The sequence below is a fragment of the Mucor mucedo genome (assembly GCF_025094135.1).
Source record: "Mucor mucedo strain NRRL 3635 chromosome Unknown EV154scaffold_42, whole genome shotgun sequence".
Lineage (NCBI taxonomy): Eukaryota > Fungi > Mucoromycota > Mucoromycetes > Mucorales > Mucoraceae > Mucor > Mucor mucedo.
In genome coordinates, this window is record NW_026252326.1 from 263,334 (window position 1) to 283,433 (window position 20,100).

The following is a 20,100-nucleotide window of genomic DNA, read 5'->3' on the forward strand; positions in this document are numbered from 1 at the left end:
TCTTCACTTTTTTTAATTTATTACTCTGATTATTTGGGTTACATATGATTAGAATAGTAGAACTTACCGATAACAACTTGACTATAGACTTATTAGACCAACTTTTAAACTTACTAAAACAACTTTCAACATCTGTTGAAGAGGCATCGGTAACTAATGCCATCAAGTCTGATCACTCGTGTATTTTGGTTGCCATGGAGGGAGATGTATTGGTTGGGACCACGACAATGGGATTTCTATATTGTGTGACTGGAGTCCGGGTACACATAGAAGACGTAGTTGTAGATGCGACCTATCGGGGAAAAGGTATCGCGTCTTGCCTTATAACGCAGGCCATAGACCGTGCGAAAATGATCAAGGCTAAAAGTATAGACTTGACCAGTCGTCCAGAAAGAGAAGCAGCCAATAGACTGTACGGAAAGCTGGGTTTTGTCAAAAGAGAAACCAATGTCTACCGTTACACCAATCAGAGCCAATAAAAATATTAAGCTTTTTTTTCCCCACACTTTTTCATATCTGTTTATAAATGGGAAACCCTTTTATTTTTTTTTTCTTGTTTCAACCCATCTTATCCCCCTTTTTTTTCTCTAAAACATGACTATTCGCTTTGAACATGAGCCCACCGATGGTGAGACTTTCCAATACCAAAACCAATTGCCAAAACTCCCTATTCCCAACCTTCAAGACACTGCAAAGCGCTATCTTGCTGCATTAAAACCCTTGCAGGTATGTAACATTATGCTTAAATTTCATTTAGCTTCGATATTCATATGTAATATGTAGTCTGCACAAGAACATGAAGCCTCAAAGAAGTCTGTTCAAGAATTTTTGGATAAGGAAGGCCCTGTCCTTCAAGAAAAGCTCAAGACTTATGCTACTGACAAGTCCTCCTATATTGAAGAATTCTGGTACGACTCTTATCTCCATTATACCGATCCCGTAGTTTTAAACTTGAACCCATTCTTCTTGCTGGAAGATGACCCAACCCCACTCCGTAACGATCAAGTAATCCGCGCTTCTTCATTGATCTATTCTACGCTTACGTTCGTACACGCACTCAAGACCAAACGACTTGAACCTGACGTATTCCGTGGTATTCCACTTTGTATGTCTCAGTTCAGTCGATTATTTGCTACCGCTCGTGTGCCTACCGAAAACGGTTGTTATATTGCTCCCAACAATGAGATTGTAGGTAGACATATTGCGGTCATGTCTCACTCCCAATTTTATCACTTTGAAGTATTTGATGAATCCGGTGATTTTGTGCTCTCTGAAAAGGAAATCGCGGCTAATTTACGTGCCATCTTGAGAGACTCTGCCCAAACTCCTGTGACCGAAATTGCCAAAAATGCCGTTGGCATCTTAACTACTGAAAACCGTCGTAACTGGGCTAAATTAAGAACACAATTGAAAAGTGACCCTGTAAATCGTGAGGCACTTAAAGTCGTAGATGCCGCTCTATTCATCGTCTGTCTCGATCATGTAAAGCCCACTTCCTCTGAAGATTTGAGTAACAATATGTTGTGTGGAACTTATAATTTGGAGCAAGGCATGCAGGTGGGAACGTGTACCAATAGATGGTACGATAAGCTTCAAGTGAGTATAAACAAAAAAAGACATCAGTTTTTTTTTTTCAGTTTCCCCAGATTTTTGTGTTACTGGATTATCTAACTTTTTAATTAGATTATTGTTTGTCAAAACGGTAGCGCTGGTATTAATTTTGAGCACACAGGTATGATGATGTAAAAAAAAAAAAATGTGGGGAAAAATGCTAACTGTTACACAATCACAGGTGTCGATGGCCACACTGTATTACGTTACGTGTCTGATATATACACTGATACCATTTTACGTTTCGCAAAGACCATCAATAGTCAGACTCAATCCATCTTTCACAACTATCGTCAAAGAAGTGATAGTCAATCCGGAACTCGTCACCGTGCTTCTTCCACTGAAAGTTCTACGGGCTATTTTGATCATAATCCACGAAAGATCGAATGGAATATGACTGAAGAGGTGGAGTTGGGTGTACGTTTTGCCGAAACAAGACTCTCGGATTTGATCTTGCAAAATGAAATTAAGGTGCTCGAGTTTCACGACTACGGCAAGAACTTTATTACAGATATGAAGATGTCACCTGATGCTTTTGTTCAAATGGCTATTCAAGCTGCTTATTATGGTCTCTATGGTAAATGCGAGTCGACCTATGAACCTGCCATGACAAAGACTTTCTTACACGGTCGTACGGAAGCTATTCGTTCTGTCACATCTGAGTCTTTGAAATTCGTTGAAAGCTTCTTCTCTACAAAGGCTGCTGCTTCTGAAAAATTGGATTCCCTTAGAGCCGCCTTAAAGGGACATACAAACATTACTCGTGAATGCTCCAAAGGTCAAGGCCAAGATCGTCATCTATACGCTCTTGAATGTGTCTGGGATAGACTTCACAAAGACGAGAAAAAGCCTCAAATTTTTGTTGATGCTGGTTGGAGTACATTGAATAACACCGTTATTAGTACGTCTAACTGTGGTAACCCTGCACTTCGTTTGTTTGGTTTCGGCCCGGTTGTTTCCAATGGTTTCGGTATTGGTTACATCATCAAAGAAGACCGCATTTCAGTAAGTTATTTCTTCTAGATGAATATGATTATAATAGTAACACAATTTTTTTAGTTTGTGGCATCTTCCAAACATCGTCAAACAGAACGCTTTTTGCAAACTTTAAAGAAATACTTGCTTGATGTCAAGGCCATGTTGTTGAAAGAGAAATACCCTGGCGGTGTATCTCAGCGTCAACGTATGCTTGCTTTGGAAGAACAAGAATATCAAGCTCAAATTGACGGCTATAGCTACTTTGACAATGGATACGAACCTGCTCTTAGTGATCATACCTTATCTGATAGTGGTGCTGGTTCATCACCCAGTGATCGCTCCGTCAGAAGCAGCAATCGAAAGATTGGTAAACGTTTAGTGATTCGTGAGAGTGATGATTAAATAAATATTCCTTTTTTCCTTTTTTTTTTATTTTATACATTTTATCGAATTTCGATATTAATAATTTTGATATCATCATAAGGCTTGTTGGTCTTGTCTACCTTTGCACTTTCTATATTGTGGACCACATCCATACCAGCTGTAACTCTACCAAATACAGAATGTTTATTGTCCAACCATGGCTACAAAACAAATATATATACATATGTTAGTGACTTATTAAACGAAACATGGCATATAACTTACAGCAGGAGCAACAGTGATAAAGAACTGACTTCCGTTTGTACCGGGACCAGCATTTGCCATACTCACGGTATAAGGACGATCGTGTCTAAATTCTCTTGAAAACTCATCTTCAAAGTCATCACCCCAGATGGACTCACCACCCGTACCATCACCAAATGGACAACCCGTTTGGACCATAAATCCCTTGATCACACGATGGAAAATCAGATTGTCATAATATCCATTCTTAGCGTGCGTGACAAAATTCTCAACTGCTTTCGGTGCGGCATCCGGGAAGAGACGCATATGAATATCACCAGAGGTTGTACGTAGAATAGCACTGGTTCCAAGTACTTGTTTACGCTCTTGTGTAGCAGCAACGGTTTGTTCTTCACGAGATGGCTTCTCATTGAAAACATCACGTTCTCCCTTTTGTCCGTTATCAAAGGGTTCTCTACGTGTCATCATGTAAAACCGATTCTTGTTGAAAGCTGTACAGAACAAGGTAGGATCCAGTTCTTGACTTTCGCGAAGCACTGCATTATCAGAGGCTGCCATAGCCAAAGTATAAATACCCTTCTTTTTAGGCGCGCCCTGGTATAATCCCATATTGACAAATCGGTTGGATTCTGATTTACCAATGACTCTAGCAACCTTGTTCGTAAGAATATTGATGACCTTAATACCTAGTAATGCACCATAAATAATAAAATGACCTGTTTCATCAAAGACTATCCATAAAGTTAATACACACGAGATCTTCTAGTCATCCCATACTTTTTCTTTTTTACCAGCATTGACAAATTTTGCTTGACTCGACTTTTCTAATTCTTTTTCAACAGCCAGTCTTCTACCAAACTCCATATCATCCAACTTGAACAAGGAAGTGCCAGCTTGTTGCATTTCACTGATGATGTGCAAACTCTCGTCATATTCACGATACATCTTACCAGTCAAGAATTTAAATAATCTGACTTGACGATCAGGAAAACTCATTGTGACAAAACTAAGACCATCGGGGGAGAAATTTAAACAGGTAGGTACAGACTTCTTCTTTCTGAATTCGTACAAATCCGTTTGAGATTTCATTTCAAACTCGAGGTTCTGGGGTAATTCAAATGGTTCCTCAGGGGACCAGTATTCAATCATACCAAGCGAATCAACAGAAACGACCGTATTAAATCGAGCATTAAATTCAATGAGATGAACGGGCTTGCTGTGCATGCTTGGTAATGTATGAAGGGGTTTGCCGTCGGAACGTCCATCGTAAATATGAATATTGGTGTTGGCTGCTTCTGAACTAGCGTTGCGTTTTAATTTTAGTCATCCTCCCTTTCTGTATATGCTTTAAAAACTTACACTGCAACAAGTGCCTGAGCTTGACCTTTTTGATGAATCCAACACACAGCTTTAGGTTTGAATTTTAACTTAATCATGTTGATCATATCTAAACAAAGGTATTAGTCGCATTGCCCCCTTTTTATTGCACCCATACTTGTACTTGCCAAAATTGGTGATATCGTACACTTTTAAAGACATGTCGTCAGATATAGTGGCTAATAATTCATTGTCTGCAGAAAGACTGATATCGACGATACTAGACATATGCGATTTATAGTGCTTTACAAACTCGATGCCGCTCGCTGTCTTTTTCCAAAATTTCAAATGACCATCGACAGAAGTAGTAACAACGAAATCGTTCCTGGTTCGAGCAAAAAAATAAAATAAAAATAAATGTCAGCATATGCTTGCCTTATATACTATTTTCCATTACTTTGTGATGGCTACTTGATTAAGAACATCGCGATGCATATAACTCTTTTCGTACATGTCGGCGTTGGGTAAATGTTCAAGGTAAAGTTTTTCATAGGCAAGCGCTTTATTACAATTGTCAGTAGATGAGCTTTCATTTGATAAATAGGTGTCTCTTTACTTCTCTTTTTCTTTTTAGGTGCTTCTTCAGAAGGAGGTGGAGGAAGAACAGGTCCGATATCATCGTCTATAAAACACGAAAAAAGGTTTAGTCGAGCTGTTTTTATTAACTTCCCAACTTAAAGGTTCGTTTTTACCAGATTCATCTTGTTCAATTTCAGGACTATCTTCCAGAGGTCGCTTGTTGCTATTCAATTCTTCGTCTGCCATAATGTGGATTTATTAAGAGTTTAGAAATCTATTTTCATGAAAAAAAAACTCGTCTTCACGTCGTCTGGTGCTGGAGAAAAAGAGTCACGGCGCGTTAATTGAATTTCTTTTCTCCTCTGTTGCCGCTGGCTTTCGTTGCATGATTGAAAAAGAAATGGACCTACAGCAGAGCTTAACACGTACAATCAATACCTTCAATAGGATAAATGGAACTAACTATAGTAAAAATTTACGTCAACATGTTTAATCTCTTTACAGAAGAAATATAGACTGACTCCAGTCTGAACGATCCTGCCCAATACTCTAATTTAGTCAACTTGATAATAGTTGGCAAAGATACATCGTGCAAAAGGCTTAATATGTCAGAGATGTACCAGCAGTTCGTCTTTACGGGTATCACCTTATCTGACGCGATATATATATATATATATCACTAAAGGTGCGTATTAAGAGAATAGCATTCAAACATGCCAAATGACAGAACTATGCAGCAAAGGCAAAGCATTATGGATTTTTTAAATAGTTTTATTAGGGTAATATTTGTTTTCTTCATTTTTTCTTTTTTTTTTGTTATTGCTGATTGAGGGGGAAGGTAGTACGGGAGAGCATGTATAAGTGACAGAGTATGATAATTTTTTGTTAGTGTTGTTAGATGGATTCTTGTTGATCTTGGGGCTAAAAATAATAATAAATGAGTAATTTGTTATATATTTACTACATTTTTTTATATACCTTGTTTTGTCTATAACCATTATTGTTATTATAGTTGTTATTACGGTTATTGTTGCGATAATAGCCTTGATTGTTGTTACCACCACGGTTACCTCCGCGGTAGTTGCCTCGACCTCTATAGTTATTACGGTATCTTGATTGGTCCACTGTAGCTTGTCCAAAAGTTTCCAAATTTAACTTGCGTTCTTCGTGGAAATGACTACGGCGTGGCTCACTGATAGTAAAAAAAAAACAGGCTTTGAGTTTTCCCTTTCCTTTTCATCATATTAATGATTAAAACCTACTTTAATTGACGTTGCTCGTTACGTTCTTTGGATTCACAAGAAATATTATCAAAGAAACTAGAGGTCTAATAAATAAGGTTTAGATAATGGCAGTAATACAAAAAAAAAATCCTTCTTTTTACCTTGTCATAAAACTCATCAGGAGAAGGAATCTCCAGTTCCTCCTCTTCAAAATCGACTTCTTCAGTCTCCTTCTTGACAATTTCACTTTTGTCAAATTTGGCATTGGAAGCCTCAAAATCGAATTCTGATGTAGGAATCGTGAATTCTGCCTTGGGCTTGTTGTTGAAAGAGCGTTCATTATTATAACGACCACCTCTGCCACGATAGTTATTATTATAATTGTTGTTGTTGTTATTGTCATAACGACGACGAGATTGCTGTTGATGTTGGTCATCCAAAGGTTTGTTGGAAATCACATTATCATCGCTCGCGTTTAATTCACTGACTTTCTTAGCTAATTGTTCAATAGCAGCTTCATTAATAGTAGGTTGTAATGCATCCGTTTCCTCAAGCTCGGCCTTTAATCCGTCCATCGTGTCTTTTTCAAGTTTGGCCTTTTCCAACTCTTGATCATTGTAAGCAGGCCAGTACTTTTGATTGCCACTGGAAGGTGCTTGTTGTTGCTGTTGCTGTTGCTGTTGAGGTTGAGACTGATGTTGCTGTTGTTGGGGTTGCATGTATCCGTTATTCATGTAAGGGTTCATTGGAGGATAACCGCTCATGCTCTATAAATAAATATAAACCTGTATTTAAATAAAGTGTGGGATATTGTGACTATAAGTTTCTCTTACCATAATAGCAGGGTCTTGGGGGATGGCTTGCTGAGGTGGAGGAGTAGGCTTGGGAGGAGCTTCAAAGACCTGCAGATCCTTGATATCGGATCCACGAAAAACAACGTAATCAAAAACATTATCCGAAGAAGGAATTTCTTCTTCGGGTTTTCCTCGACGACCTTCTGTTCCAAAAGAACGAACTATAATCAAGCCAGTATTCAGGTCAGTAAAGAATTCAGGTCGATGATTATTTCTCCTTCTTTTTTACCTTGCTTTAAACCTACTGTTGAATCTTGCGCATTGATGCTGTGAAGAATACCAACATAACGAATGTCACTCAAACTAATAAGCTATACACTCATTCTCTATTAGTATCTGTATTTTACATTTCATAGATCCCACTACCAAACTTACAGAAATTTTTGAACCAATGTAATTCTCTCCTGCCATGATTTTATGATTCTTTAAACAAATAAAAAATGTTCACCCGTTTATTTTTCACTTTATCCAAACTGTTGGCCGAATGACGTTTCCATTTCCCCGTGACATCATTTTTCGGACTGCGGTTTTTATTCTCGGATTGCTGCTTTAAAATGTGCTGTGTCAATCCTTGTTTTGTTGTGCACTTTTACTAGAAAGTATATTGAGATAGATGCAGCTTACCCAAAAATATTACTGCTCAAGGCTCAAAGAAATTTTGAAGTGATGCAGGGTTGTTTGAGGAAGAACACTTAACTGGTAGAAATGAACGAGTAACTCATGTCTACAACCAAATATATGATTTTGAGAACATCAGCATTGATCTCATTTAATAAATAAATACGCACCTTTATCTTTTAAATGGGCTGTACCAACAAACCTGGGTGTTTTGCACTTTTAGTTATACAAGAATCATGTTTGAAAATAAGTCGCTGTGAAGCTGGTTCCATTATAACTCACTCATTTGCTCTTTAAAACAATCCCGGGTTCTGCATGACGTTCTGAAAAAGGCTGGTCGAGAAGGGCTCACCTTAAGTGGCTCTGTCACCGTATATGACCTCTAAAAACTTGTTCCAATTGCTTGCATAATAACATTGAGAAAATTACAATCGAAGGTGTCTCTTGTTTGGTATCTTACAGTGCTCAAATCACTTTTTTGTAAAACCTTATACAAAAGATTCTTAATGCTTAAGGATATACGCAGTTTATTTCTGAGAACTTGGCCTTAACAAAAGAAACGCCCGTCGTGTTCAGGACATACATTTAAGCCGAAAATTGAAGTTTATTTCGCCAGTTAAAAATGACTAGGAGTCTTTTAGTGTTGAGCTAGCTGTAGTTTTTCAGCAACACAGAAAGACATCACTAAGCATGCTTATTCTTAATCGTATTTGCGGTATAAAGCTGACCGTCTATCTCAACCCAGAAAAAAGTAAAGCCTAGCGCAAATCATTCGTGGAATGACATCTTAATACAAAACCTATCTTTCCTGATAGTTTGTTTTGGATAGACTGATCGATTCCTCTTTTCTTTCATACAACGAATGACTAGTGAATATTTCGGCGCCCAATGCCAAATAAATCTGCGAGCTGAAGCTGCGGAATAAGTCTCAAAGTATTGACTATGCGATATCAGGCGATATAGTTGCCACAAGAATATCAAAAATCGTATGTCATTGCACTAGGAAGTTCGGAGTCGTAAAAAAATCTGGGTGCGCGTAAAAAAGTACCCCCCACACGTAAAAAATGACAAAAAAATAGTTTTATACCTTTCTTAACAACATGGAAGACGACGAACTTGCCCAAATCAGAGCTAGACGTTTAGCAGAATTACAAGGAGGTAGCTCTCAACCACAACAGGTAAAGAAAAGAAATTCCACCTCAGACAGCTTTCCATGAGTACTAAATCATCCGTTTCAAAAAAAAAAAAAAAAAAGAGTGCTGGATTTCCCGGCGCCGGTGGTATGGGTGGTGCTGGTGGTGCTTCCAAGGAAGATGCCGAGAAGAAAGGGTAATACTCGTTTAATTTTTTTTTTTTAACATTTGGGCATTGTACTTACAATGAATTGCTTAGTCAAATGGAAGAGATGCGTCGTACTATGGTAAACAACCTTCCGTGTTAACAATACTTTGTATATACTAACAGTTTTTTCAGTTATATCAAATTTTGGATAACACTGCCCGTGAACGTTGTAAGATTAACGGAACTATGCAATAAAGACAAGGTACTAATTGAATGATGTAGTGGGTCGTATTCAGATGGTGAAAGCTGATAAAGCTCGTGCAGTTGAAGATCTTTTAATCAGAATGGCACAAACAAACCAATTGAGAAGCAAAGTCACTGAAAAGCAATTGATCGATCTTTTGGGTCAAATGAACCAACAAGATTCCAACACAAACCAAACACGCATTGTGGTAAAGTATTCAGTAATAATTTATGCTAAAAAAAGCTAACGGGACTTTTTTTTTTTATGACATAGTACAATCGCAAGCAATATGATGACTCTGATGATGATTATGATTTATAATCTCGACACTATGCCATGTATTTGGTGAACTATTTATATTCTATGACAAATAAACCACTAATATCTTTGACATGATTCTGAGCGTTAGCAATTCACAATTTCGTCCGTAAATTTGAGACCTTTTATTATTGAAAATCTGTTGGATTTGTATTGTTACGAAATCCCGTGTCATTTTACTTGTTGCGTACAACTGATAATGCATATAGAAACTGCAGCAGGTCTCATTGATCACGGTTGATCCATCATTTGTCAAGTTTCGGCCTATTTGGTACGTGTGTGTTACCTCAATTTTAATTGTAGGATACGATTTGATAAGTATTCTTAACCTGGATGTGATCAAATAACCAGAACGTATTTTGTGTATGCAAATCTTTACATGAAGGCTGCCATGTCAACCCTTGTATAATTCATTTACCAGTTATGTCTAAAAAACAATGGTCTGAATGACTGTTTTTATGTATTTTTGCTGAAAGAAGGGGGGCTTTCTATGCATTCGTGATTTATACGCACATATTTTGCTAAAAGTCAGATCTTTAGCCAATGACCCGCATACTCTTACCTTTGAATGACATATACATACCCAAAAGGTTTTTCGGGTCATACCTTTTTACAGCCGTTGACAATGCCTTTCAGACATATGATAACATAGAAGTACTGTCTAGTTACGAATATAAACATAATAATCGTACAGTTATTATTATTTTATTAACCACCACATGTAGAAAAAATAAAAGCAGTTAATTTTTTATCACATGAAAGAATATAGTCTTCATAGTAAAAGACCTTTTTTACCCAGATTGATTTTTTTTTTTTGCTTCTCTCTGTTTATGATAAAATTCATGCAGGAGCTTTTTGTATAATGTGTAAATTCGCGCAGGACCGTGGTTGCACACACAGAATTGATGGCAGATAGCAGTTGTTGTATACCAACTTTTAAGGGGGTGAGAAATAATCAAAAGGCGACTATGCTACTTGAGGAAATAAGAAAATCGCTGATAAATTAGTTTGGGTAGCAATCTGATGTGTTTCTTCTTAAAAAAAAAGGAGAAATAGGGGTTGATTGAAGAGGAGCTATTGAAAGACTATTTTCATTGCTATTGTGCATAAGAAAAGTAGCTTTGAGAGGATTCTATTGTCTTTAAGCGCGGTCCAGCTTGATCTTGTATTACGCGGAATAGATTAGTTAGTTATAAGCAATAACTGTTTATATATGCACCAGTCAAGAGAGAGAGAATGGGAGGTACTTTTTTTATGGAAAAAAAAATAAATAAGAGTAGGAGAATCAGCTTATTGTGGCAATTCGACATATAAAAATCACTTTTTTGTATATAAGAAAAAGCGAGGGGGGACGAAAAGGAAACATGCAAATATGAAACTGTTGTTCATCCCTAAATGTATTCTCCTATAAGCAACTAATAACCACGCACATATAATGATTTGCTTTTGTCTAAACTAATGTAAGACCTCTTTGGTACATCAATTGTTATTATATAAATAGGTGTTCCCTTAATAATTCTTTCCTTCCTCTTTCTTTCTTTCTCTTTTTTTTTCTATTGTTCTTCCTAGAAAAAAATGAAATATGGACAAGAGTTACAACAGAATATATTCGGACCTTGGCGTCTCTCTTATGTGTCCTACGACATACTTAAACAAGAGTTGAAGACTCGTCAATTGGATCATGGATGGACGCAAAAAGATGCAAGTGATTTCACCAATTTATTAGAAAATGAACTCAGCAAAGTATATGATTTTGTTAATGCTAAACTATCCGAAATTGATGCCCGTATCTTGTACTGTGAACGCACTATACAGACACTCCAGAAAAATCCTAGCATGTCATCTGATGCAAATTACGGAATTATGGATGAAGCTCTCACTGAAATTTTATTTGATGTAAATGACTTGTCCCGTTTCACCCGTGTCAATTTCGTTGCCATCCAAAAGATTTTAAAAAAACACGACAAATGGACTGGTTTGCATCTGAAGCATGATTTCATCACTAAATTGAGAGAGAAACCTTTGGATAAACAACGCTTTGATGTCGCCATCATTTATATCTCGGCTCTTCATGATATATGTCGTAATCGAGGTAAACAATCTCCAGGAAATAGCGCATCGGGTGGTGACCAAAATGCCTTTGAAAGAGCAACAGCTAAATATTGGATTCATCCCGATAACATCACCGAAGTGAAGGCAATCATCATGCTGCATTTACCCGTCTTGATCTTTAATAAGGACAAGAAATGGGAACCTTCGGACTCAGCTGTATCCAGTACCTATTTCGATAACTCCAATTTTGATTTATATACAGGTAGATTACAAAGAGACGAAGAAGCAGAAGCCATCAGATTTAGATGGTAATAATGAATTTAAGGGAGCATGTACGGCTGATATATAATTATTACTAACCTCTCCCCTCCCTTTTTCTTCTTATAATAGGTATGGGCCCATGAATTCAACAAGTGTATTTATCGAGCGAAAAACACATCACGCTTCATGGTTAGACGGTGCCTCGGTGAAGGACAGATTTAGAATTAAAGAAAATCAGGTCAATCCATTTATGTCGGGAATTTACACAGCTGATCAAATAGCTGATGCTCAACGAAAATCAGGAACCGAAGAATCTACTGTCGAGAACGTTCGTTTCATTGCAAAAGGAGTTCAAAAGTCATTTAAAGAAAAGCGCATAGAACCCATGTTAAGAGCCTTTTATAATCGTACTGCATTTCAACTACCTGATAATCAACGTGTTCGAATTTCACTTGATACAGATCTTACCTTCATCCGAGAGGATCATTTGGACGGTATCACCCGTAGACAGCCCACTTATAATTGGCGTAGAAATGATGTTGGTATCGATTACCCCTTCCCTCACCTCAAAGACGATGATATCCTTCGCTTTCCTTACGCCGTATTAGAAACAAAACTTCAAACACATTTAGGTCAAGAACCTCCAGCTTGGTTAACCTCTTTGCTCGAAAGCCATCTGGTGCACGAAGTTCCAAGATTCTCAAAGTACCTGCATGGTGCATGTCATTTCTATCGCGAAAGACTTCCATTACTTCCTTGGTGGTTGGCAGAATTGAATGTCGATATCCGTAAACCTCGCGCTGAAAACATTGGTCTTACTCGTTCCAAGAGTTTTAAGCCGCTGATTGATGGTAAGTACAGAAGAGCCATGATTGAAGAAAAAGAACGTGCCAATCAACAAGCTGTGGTTCAACATGGAGAGAAATCATCCCGAAAATCAAGCTCTACAGGCACTGCTGTAAACAATGGATCTTCCAGTTCTATCAATGAATTAAACGTGAAAGAATACTCTAATACAGATTTGCCGCCTTTACCTCCAAGAAAAAAGCCAGCAGCAGCAGCACCAGGAACGTCTGAAAATAACAAGACGCGAGGCATCCTTTCTAGTTTCCCTCCACAGATTCAAAATTTATTTTCAAAAAAGAGTGATAAATCACAAGATCTTGAATTAGGTGCATCTGCAGCAGATCCGGGTGAAAACGCAAACAAAAAACAAAAGGTCAAAGTCCGTGTTGAGCCCAAAGTATTCTTTGCTAATGAACGTACATTTATCGCATGGTTACAATTCTGTGCCTTGCTTTTAACGGTAGCCTTGAATCTATTGAATTTTGGTGATACCATCTCACGTACGGTGGGTGGTATCTTTATTGGTCTATCTGCCGGTATAGCCATTTATGCCTTGTATCGATTCGAAAAACGTGCTTGGTAAGTGATATGTATAATTTTTGTTGTATAGCTTCACTAAAATTTTTTGATGATAAAATATAGGATGATTAATCGTCGCATTGACGGACGTTATGATGACATATGGGGCCCGGCTGTACTTTGTCTTTTATTGGTTGTGGCACTTATTGTAAGCAGAAACATAAGTCTTATTAAACTTAACACGCTAACATTTTTATTTAGGTCAACTTTTATCTTCGATTCAGATAAAATAATATGTATTGTACTTCATCCCCCTCCATCATGTATTTTCTTTTAGAATTATTTAGTTTAAATAAGAGTTTTCTTTACCCCCAAAAAAATATAATAATAATATATCCTTTCCCAATTGGCAGTATCACTATTTTTTTTTTTTTTATTCTTGTGCTTTATACATTTTTTGCAAAATTTAGAAACTAACACTATCAATCATTGTGCCTAATGCCATAACGATATTGTTACCCATAACGGACTCGACCTTATCTTCTAAATGACGCTTAGGATCTTGTTTACCAACATGTCTTGTCTTGAGTTGTTCAGGTGTCATGGTCAATTCTTCTTGTACTGATTTATTGTATGCTTCTGCTAATGTCAACATGTTGGAGACGCTCTTTTCGTTGACTTCGGTATGTTCAGTGAAATTCTCTAATGTCAAACCATCGGTCCAATCCTTCTTATGCAAGTTAAGTAACATCTTTTCTTCCAATTCATTCTTACGGTAGTTGATAGCAATGGAATAGTAGTGTCTGTTTAAACCGTGAATTAAAGCCTGAATAGAAGGCTTATTTAAATGACCGATATTTGAAGTGGTTTGACGAGGTTCTTGACCAAGCATCACGGTTTGAGGGTTGATGAGACGGAACGCATCAATCACAACCTTACCCTTGACGGATTGAATGGGATCAACAACAACTGCAACAGCACGAGGATTTAATTGTTCGAAACTCTACACGCTGTAAATTTAGCCTTTTCCCATTCTCCTACAACTCTTTTATCTTCCTTACCTGTTGAGTATTGATATCTACACTGGATAACCAACAACCGAAACCGGGATGGGAATGGTACCAACCTACAACCATTTCAGGTCTTGTAAGGAGAAATGTTAAAATTCTATATTTTTTTTTTAAAAAAAAAAAAAAAGAAGTGAATTTGCTTGTACCTTCCAGTTTGTTTCAACATGTCCAACATCTTTGTTTGGAAGACTGGATCAACAGCTTCAACGGATACACCAGTACCACTTTGAGGCATAGCAAAAACATCAATAACTCGGACGGTATAATCATCAACAAATTCACCCAACATCAAACCCATGACTTCCATAGGAACACCAGCACGACCTATCAATGATTACGTGTCAATACACTTTCTCTCATCTATCTCATCCATCTAAATTCCCAGTTTTTTTTTAAAAAAAAAAAGTTACCATGTTTCAACATCTGTGGTTTAGAATGTTAGTTAATGCAGTCTGTTAATTAGGAGGTTATAGGTTGTTTACCTTCAAGAGAGCAAGGGAAGAAATGTAGACCATTTCTGCGTTATCAACAGTGGGTGTATCCATACCAGGTTGCATGCCCTATAAAAAGATACATCAGCTATTCTTGTCGTCCTTGATACTTATACACCGTCATACCTGTCCTAATCCGGCAGCAGCAGATCCAAATAAACGTTGAAGTCTTTCCATTGTAATTTGTTGTTTTTATATGTTAAAGAAAGAGTTACGAACACATTTTTAAGAAGTGACGCGTTACGTATTTTACTTAAGAAAAAAAAAGTCAAAGAGACTCCGACTGAAACGTCATCTCGTTTTTGATTGGATCAATGCTTTTGCCGTTACTGACAACTCTTACTTCTAAAAATCAATTTTTTAATCAACCAGAAAAGCAATTCTATCCTCTAAGGTAAGGGTAAAGCCCTGTACTAAAGATATGGCTGACAGTCGGATATGACGCAAGCCCATGTACGTTTTCGGTGTCTTACATGGTGGGATGATAATCAATTAGAGGCTGTAAACCCCCCTTTAACATAGATGACCAACCCCTTTTTATTATTGATATTCTTTATTTGAAGATACTATATCAGTGTAAAATGAATTTGTTACTTATGGGCATTGGTTGTGTATCAGGTTAAATAAAGAAATAAAAAAATAAACTATATCTATTCTGTAAAATCAATTTAGCCTTTATGAACGATGTCGTCAGGGGGGTTCATGGTATGCTGCTAAATAGACGGTTTAGTTGTAATTGCAAATATTCCGAGTTGGTGATTATGACGACATGTTCAAACAGGATGTTTATGAATATATTCGTATTTAGAAGGATTTATTATTACTATTATTTACAGTATTTGACATTCTAACTCTAATATTTCCCCAGTTGATACTTTTATTATAATCAGCAGATGAAATCAAGTGAATTTTAAAATAGTGTTTTTTTTTTTCATCAAAAGCCTGTTACTGTTTATAAATTAAGGTTCATGTCGTGCAAGAAAAAAAAACTCGCCTGGCTTTCAAAAGTGGACCTTTTTTTTATTTTTTTTCATTTAAATCAAACCACCTTGTCTTTTTTTTTTCTTTTTCTTCTTTTTCTATCCCCCTACATCACTCTCTCACACTTATTTTCTCTTTTTTTATTATGCTTCAACTCCAGCCTAATGTTGTCCGTACCCAAAGACAACAAATATACCAAAATATGCAACAGAATGAAGCCTTGTCTATTTTGAATGACTTTAACGAGATTCTTCAGTCCGAAGTCTATGTTGATCTTGAAAGGCTGCGGATATTAGCCCGACATGGTATTCCTAATAAACTTCGCGGGGTAAGTGTGTATAATTAGTTGGATTATTAGGGTGTTCTAACAATATATATATATATATATCTAAAAGGAGGTCTGGAAGTTTCTTCTTGGTGTTGAACAAGCAGATCGATGTAAATTAAATTACAAAAATAATTTATAATCAATGATTTTAAAATTTATTTCAAGCTAAAGAACTGTCAAGCTCTAAAGCAAGAAGTGAAGAATATGAACAAATGGATAAAATCAACCCAGAAATATCAAAGAAAATAAGAGGCGATGTCTCCAGATATCAAAATCGAACACCAGAGTTGGCAGGAAAACATTATACGGAGAGATTTGAAAACATTCTTATTGCCTATATGAATGCAAACAGAGATATTGAATATCATCCTTCTCTCACAACATTATGTGCCCCATTTATTTATTCCCTAGAAAAAGAGTGTGATGCCTACTTTTGCTTTGAAAGACTCATGCAAGCCATTGGTATGTTCCCGTCTATCTCTTTCTTATTCATATTAACACCTTTTTGAGTAGTAGATGAATATGATACCACAAATATGAAGGAACAAGTAGCGAATTTTATGACACTCTTTCGTTATGTTTTACCTGACTTGTAAATTTAGAGAAAATCGCGTGATCCTGTCTTGTATTACTTACGTTTTTTATATAATAGGCGGAATTACTTTGAAGAGGAAGAAGTCGATTTAAATGAATTTACAACATCTTGGTTACAATACTTATTATCAAAAGAAATGAAATTCGAAAACTTAATTCGCTTATGGGGTAAACATTTATTTCATTTTTTAAAAAGTAAATGGACCACTCATATTACATGATTAGATTCTTATTTTGCTATGCCGGATCCTTTGGAGTTTCACCCGTTCGTTTGTCTTGGTGAGTATTATATAATATTATTTATATATATATTATAAAGTACTCATCTTTTTATATATGTATACAGCGATACTACGAAATGCCAGGGAAAATTTGGAGGATCTTGAACAATCCGAAATCCGAACGATGCTACTTCGTTTACCTTTTATGGATATGCGACCTGTAAGAACATTTTTTTTAAAAGCCAGGTTTTTTTTAATTATTCCTAAATGTTGTTTAAATAGATCATTGCTGAAGCCTACAACCTAAGACATGAAACAATGGAAAGACAATTATTTGAAGAGACTGAAATGCAGTTTAGATAATAAAAAATATAATATAATGATGTGTGTGGGGGAGGATATTCCGTGGTGACACGTGTAGGAATAAGACATAATGATAAGTCAACCAAATTGTTGTTAAATTTTTTTTTTTAAGTTCCCATACCAAGTGACCCCAATCAATATTGCCCTCCCGACCCCACCACCCATCACCATCACTACTGTTCAAAGAATTGGACTTATACAAACTGTTCATGCAAAGCATACATAACAGTGTCGTACATAACAAACAGGAAATAATAATATACTTACCCAAGTTACTCAAGAGCTCGTGCTCTTGTACTGCAACAAACAAATCCCACCTCTTCATTTTAACCCATCTATTTCATTTATCATTTAGGTCTTTCCTCTGTATCATTGGGTACCTGCCCACTTTTATCTAATGTTAGGCTCTCTCAAAATCACATATTTTGTAAGGTATAGCTAATAAATAGATTGTATAACTGTTCAGTATGCCATGTATGTAATGTTCCTTTTTTACACCCAACTGAATTATGGCTGGATTTTTTTTTTTAAAAAAAAAAGCTTTTAATGAAATAAAACTTACTGTAGTACATGTATCAAGCCTCCTTGGGTTCCATTTCATAAAAAAGATATCTTATCGGGTAGTAGTCTCAGCTGATTTTAATGAAAATTAAAATATTGTATTCCTCTGTATGTGATGTACAGAAATCGTGGGCGATCTTATCGTTGGAGATACATTTTAATTGGCGTTACAAATCAGGTAAGATATGCCCTTTTTTTTTATAAAGCAATAATACATTTGAAAGGGGCATAGATTGATGTCTTGCCGATGGACCGCATATCCAAATGAAGATCCTTGCATCTGTATCAAAAAATAATAATAAAAAAGCTTGGTCCGAGCATTGATTACTCTGCATGGAGCAAAACAAGTTGATGGGTGTTTCCGCCAGACCTTGTGACACCACTTGGTTTTCCCATCCAATGAAAGAATTTTTTATAGCCTCGGCTAAAGTTGGGTAAAGTTCTTTTAACGGGGATGGATAAACAATATGCATCCAAATGACCAACGAGTGGCACTATAAATACCAAAGTTTAAAGTACTGTATACAAAGTGTGTATTTTATCATAAATCATCATACCATAAACAATGAGTCACGGAACAAACAATTTATGAAACTTTGTTCCGTATCCGGGATAGGCGCATTACTACTATATAATTTGATGCTCACCTCATCTAATCTAAAAAATTGATTATCTTGAGCTATTTTATCTATTGTTTACGTATGCACTACCTATGCACTCACACACGCTCACACATTCGCTCGTACAACAATAAAAACAACAACACTAACAAAAATGGTTTTTAGGGACCTTTTCCGAAATGTGATGGTTACGAGCCCGTATGATTGTTTCTATATTGATACGTATTTAAAAAAAAAGCTCAATACTTCCCAACTCGCATTCAATTGCTCTATATAACATTTAAAATGACATTAAAACCTTGTATTTACAAGATGCGTATCTGATATGAAAAAAATACAGCATTATCGGCAAAAATACAAATGCATATATCATACAGCCAATATCGTTCTTGTTTTTGTTTCTTTCCACTAAATCGCAACATGAACTAGGCACTTTCCCATACAAGTAACACACAACACGTGCTTTTTTACGGTTTGACTATGCCTGTCATCTTTAATTTTGTGGCTTGTTTCTTTTTTTTGCGGATTGTTTGTGGGACGAATTTTGTCATTGTTTTCTTCCACGTGTTTAAAAGGCTATATTACTGGCCATATTACTTGTTTCTATTAAAATTACCCACAATAAAAAACTAGAGACATATTATGCTAAACATTTTTGTATTAATATTGTTTCATAGGAGCCTGAACGCCATCCTAGAAACTAGTTGCATAAATAATTAGCGCACGCTTAGAATAAAACTTGTCGATCAGCGACGAAATAAATAATCGCACAAAAATCAATTAATATTCCAAGCATAGTCTACGAACGAAATGGATGAAAGATAAATATATTTGTTCTTATTACATAGAAATAGTGATAAATCAATAGTAAAATCTATCATTAGAATATATATTATCGTATTGAAGGGGACGGATATGTGCCTTATTGCATGCATATGCAACTCTTATGTTAAAGCCTCACTCCATCCAAAAGACTAATCTGGTTGATCTTGCTCTTAAGTGAACGATTGGGTTTAATTTAAATACTTATTGTCTTCTTTTTTGGCCTAGTTTGACGCACAAAAACGAGCAGAACTTGACATTGTTGTAATAATTTGAGCATAAAAGGGTAAAATATAAAGGTAAAAATAAACAAGCAAAGAAATGAGACTCTTTAATCCTTCGGGTCTCTTAGGGACAGCCACGGTGCGCGTAGTCGTAATGTTGGATTTGAAATATAAATCAGTAAGAAAAGAAAAATAGAAAAAAAAATACAGGGTAGACGAAGCATAAAGAAAGATATTTTTTTTTATTCAATTTGTTTAAAACCGTTTCAAATGACCAGTCAAACCTTCAGCCTTGACCTGGTTGTTCTCATAGTCCACTATCTCCTCAGAACCAACAGACTCAGCAACGAAAAGAGTGTTAGAAGTTTTCTTTTCAGAACAAAAAATACCCGCAGCAGACGAATTGGTCTACTTCAAGAACTTGACTTCCGGAAACCAGTCCAAGAGATACTCTATGTTCTTTAAATCCAATAACTACAGCAGCACGAATTAAAAAA

General features: G+C 36.3%; 8 protein-coding genes across 8 annotated transcripts; 5 read left to right on the forward strand and 3 right to left on the reverse strand.

Moving 5' to 3' along the window:
- Window positions 1–5: 5 nt before the first annotated feature.
- EV154DRAFT_507781 (putative acetyltransferase) lies at window positions 6–560 on the forward strand. Its single transcript, XM_051601484.1, has one exon. It carries the CDS (start codon window positions 45–47, stop codon window positions 477–479), a length of 435 nt encoding a protein of 144 aa, XP_051457991.1. The 5' UTR covers window positions 6–44; the 3' UTR covers window positions 480–560.
- EV154DRAFT_507783 (acyltransferase ChoActase/COT/CPT) lies at window positions 561–3,043 on the forward strand. Its single transcript, XM_051601485.1, has 5 exons — window positions 561–726; window positions 784–1,596; window positions 1,684–1,732; window positions 1,793–2,616; window positions 2,671–3,043. Exons 1-5 carry the CDS (start codon window positions 595–597, stop codon window positions 2,989–2,991), a joined length of 2,139 nt encoding a protein of 712 aa, XP_051457992.1. The 5' UTR covers window positions 561–594; the 3' UTR covers window positions 2,992–3,043.
- On the reverse strand, window positions 3,033–5,384 carry EV154DRAFT_602479 (peptidyl-prolyl cis-trans isomerase cyp15; the record flags this gene model as incomplete). Its single annotated transcript, XM_051607288.1, has 8 exons — window positions 5,286–5,384; window positions 5,150–5,215; window positions 4,991–5,093; window positions 4,722–4,918; window positions 4,576–4,663; window positions 4,008–4,516; window positions 3,238–3,947; window positions 3,033–3,173 (listed from the first exon to the last, which is right to left on the reverse strand). The coding sequence occupies exons 1-8, from the start codon at window positions 5,356–5,358 to the stop codon at window positions 3,033–3,035; spliced, it is 1,887 nt and encodes a 628-aa protein (XP_051457993.1). The 5' UTR covers window positions 5,359–5,384.
- A 482-nt stretch (window positions 5,385–5,866) lies between these two features.
- EV154DRAFT_507786 (Scd6-like Sm domain-containing protein) lies at window positions 5,867–7,633 on the reverse strand. Its single transcript, XM_051601486.1, has 7 exons — window positions 7,565–7,633; window positions 7,419–7,500; window positions 7,169–7,350; window positions 6,497–7,102; window positions 6,375–6,439; window positions 6,091–6,304; window positions 5,867–6,033 (listed from the first exon to the last, which is right to left on the reverse strand). The coding sequence occupies exons 1-7, from the start codon at window positions 7,598–7,600 to the stop codon at window positions 6,007–6,009; spliced, it is 1,212 nt and encodes a 403-aa protein (XP_051457994.1). The 5' UTR covers window positions 7,601–7,633; the 3' UTR covers window positions 5,867–6,006.
- A 1,253-nt stretch (window positions 7,634–8,886) lies between these two features.
- Window positions 8,887–9,763, forward strand: EV154DRAFT_507788 (PDCD5-related protein). The gene is made up of 6 exons (XM_051601487.1): window positions 8,887–8,985; window positions 9,063–9,136; window positions 9,200–9,227; window positions 9,281–9,317; window positions 9,371–9,540; window positions 9,606–9,763. Exons 1-6 carry the CDS (start codon window positions 8,908–8,910, stop codon window positions 9,651–9,653), a joined length of 435 nt encoding a protein of 144 aa, XP_051457995.1. The 5' UTR covers window positions 8,887–8,907; the 3' UTR covers window positions 9,654–9,763.
- Window positions 9,764–11,225: 1,462 nt separating this feature from the next.
- On the forward strand, window positions 11,226–13,616 carry EV154DRAFT_602482 (VTC domain-containing protein; the record flags this gene model as incomplete). The annotated part of the gene is made up of 4 exons (XM_051607289.1): window positions 11,226–12,010; window positions 12,093–13,388; window positions 13,452–13,536; window positions 13,590–13,616. 4 exons carry the CDS (start codon window positions 11,226–11,228, stop codon window positions 13,614–13,616), a joined length of 2,193 nt encoding a protein of 730 aa, XP_051457996.1.
- A 92-nt stretch (window positions 13,617–13,708) lies between these two features.
- EV154DRAFT_507797 (26S proteasome non-ATPase regulatory subunit 14) lies at window positions 13,709–15,152 on the reverse strand. Its single transcript, XM_051601488.1, has 6 exons — window positions 15,016–15,152; window positions 14,881–14,958; window positions 14,809–14,821; window positions 14,545–14,722; window positions 14,390–14,471; window positions 13,709–14,331 (listed from the first exon to the last, which is right to left on the reverse strand). The coding sequence occupies exons 1-6, from the start codon at window positions 15,064–15,066 to the stop codon at window positions 13,795–13,797; spliced, it is 939 nt and encodes a 312-aa protein (XP_051457997.1). The 5' UTR covers window positions 15,067–15,152; the 3' UTR covers window positions 13,709–13,794.
- Window positions 15,153–16,072: 920 nt separating this feature from the next.
- Window positions 16,073–17,376, forward strand: EV154DRAFT_420359 (rab-GTPase-TBC domain-containing protein; the record flags this gene model as incomplete). Its single annotated transcript, XM_051595948.1, has 7 exons — window positions 16,073–16,198; window positions 16,266–16,308; window positions 16,364–16,660; window positions 16,868–16,960; window positions 17,018–17,071; window positions 17,139–17,233; window positions 17,296–17,376. The coding sequence occupies 7 exons, from the start codon at window positions 16,073–16,075 to the stop codon at window positions 17,374–17,376; spliced, it is 789 nt and encodes a 262-aa protein (XP_051457998.1).
- Between the last annotated feature and the right edge of the window lie 2,724 nt (window positions 17,377–20,100).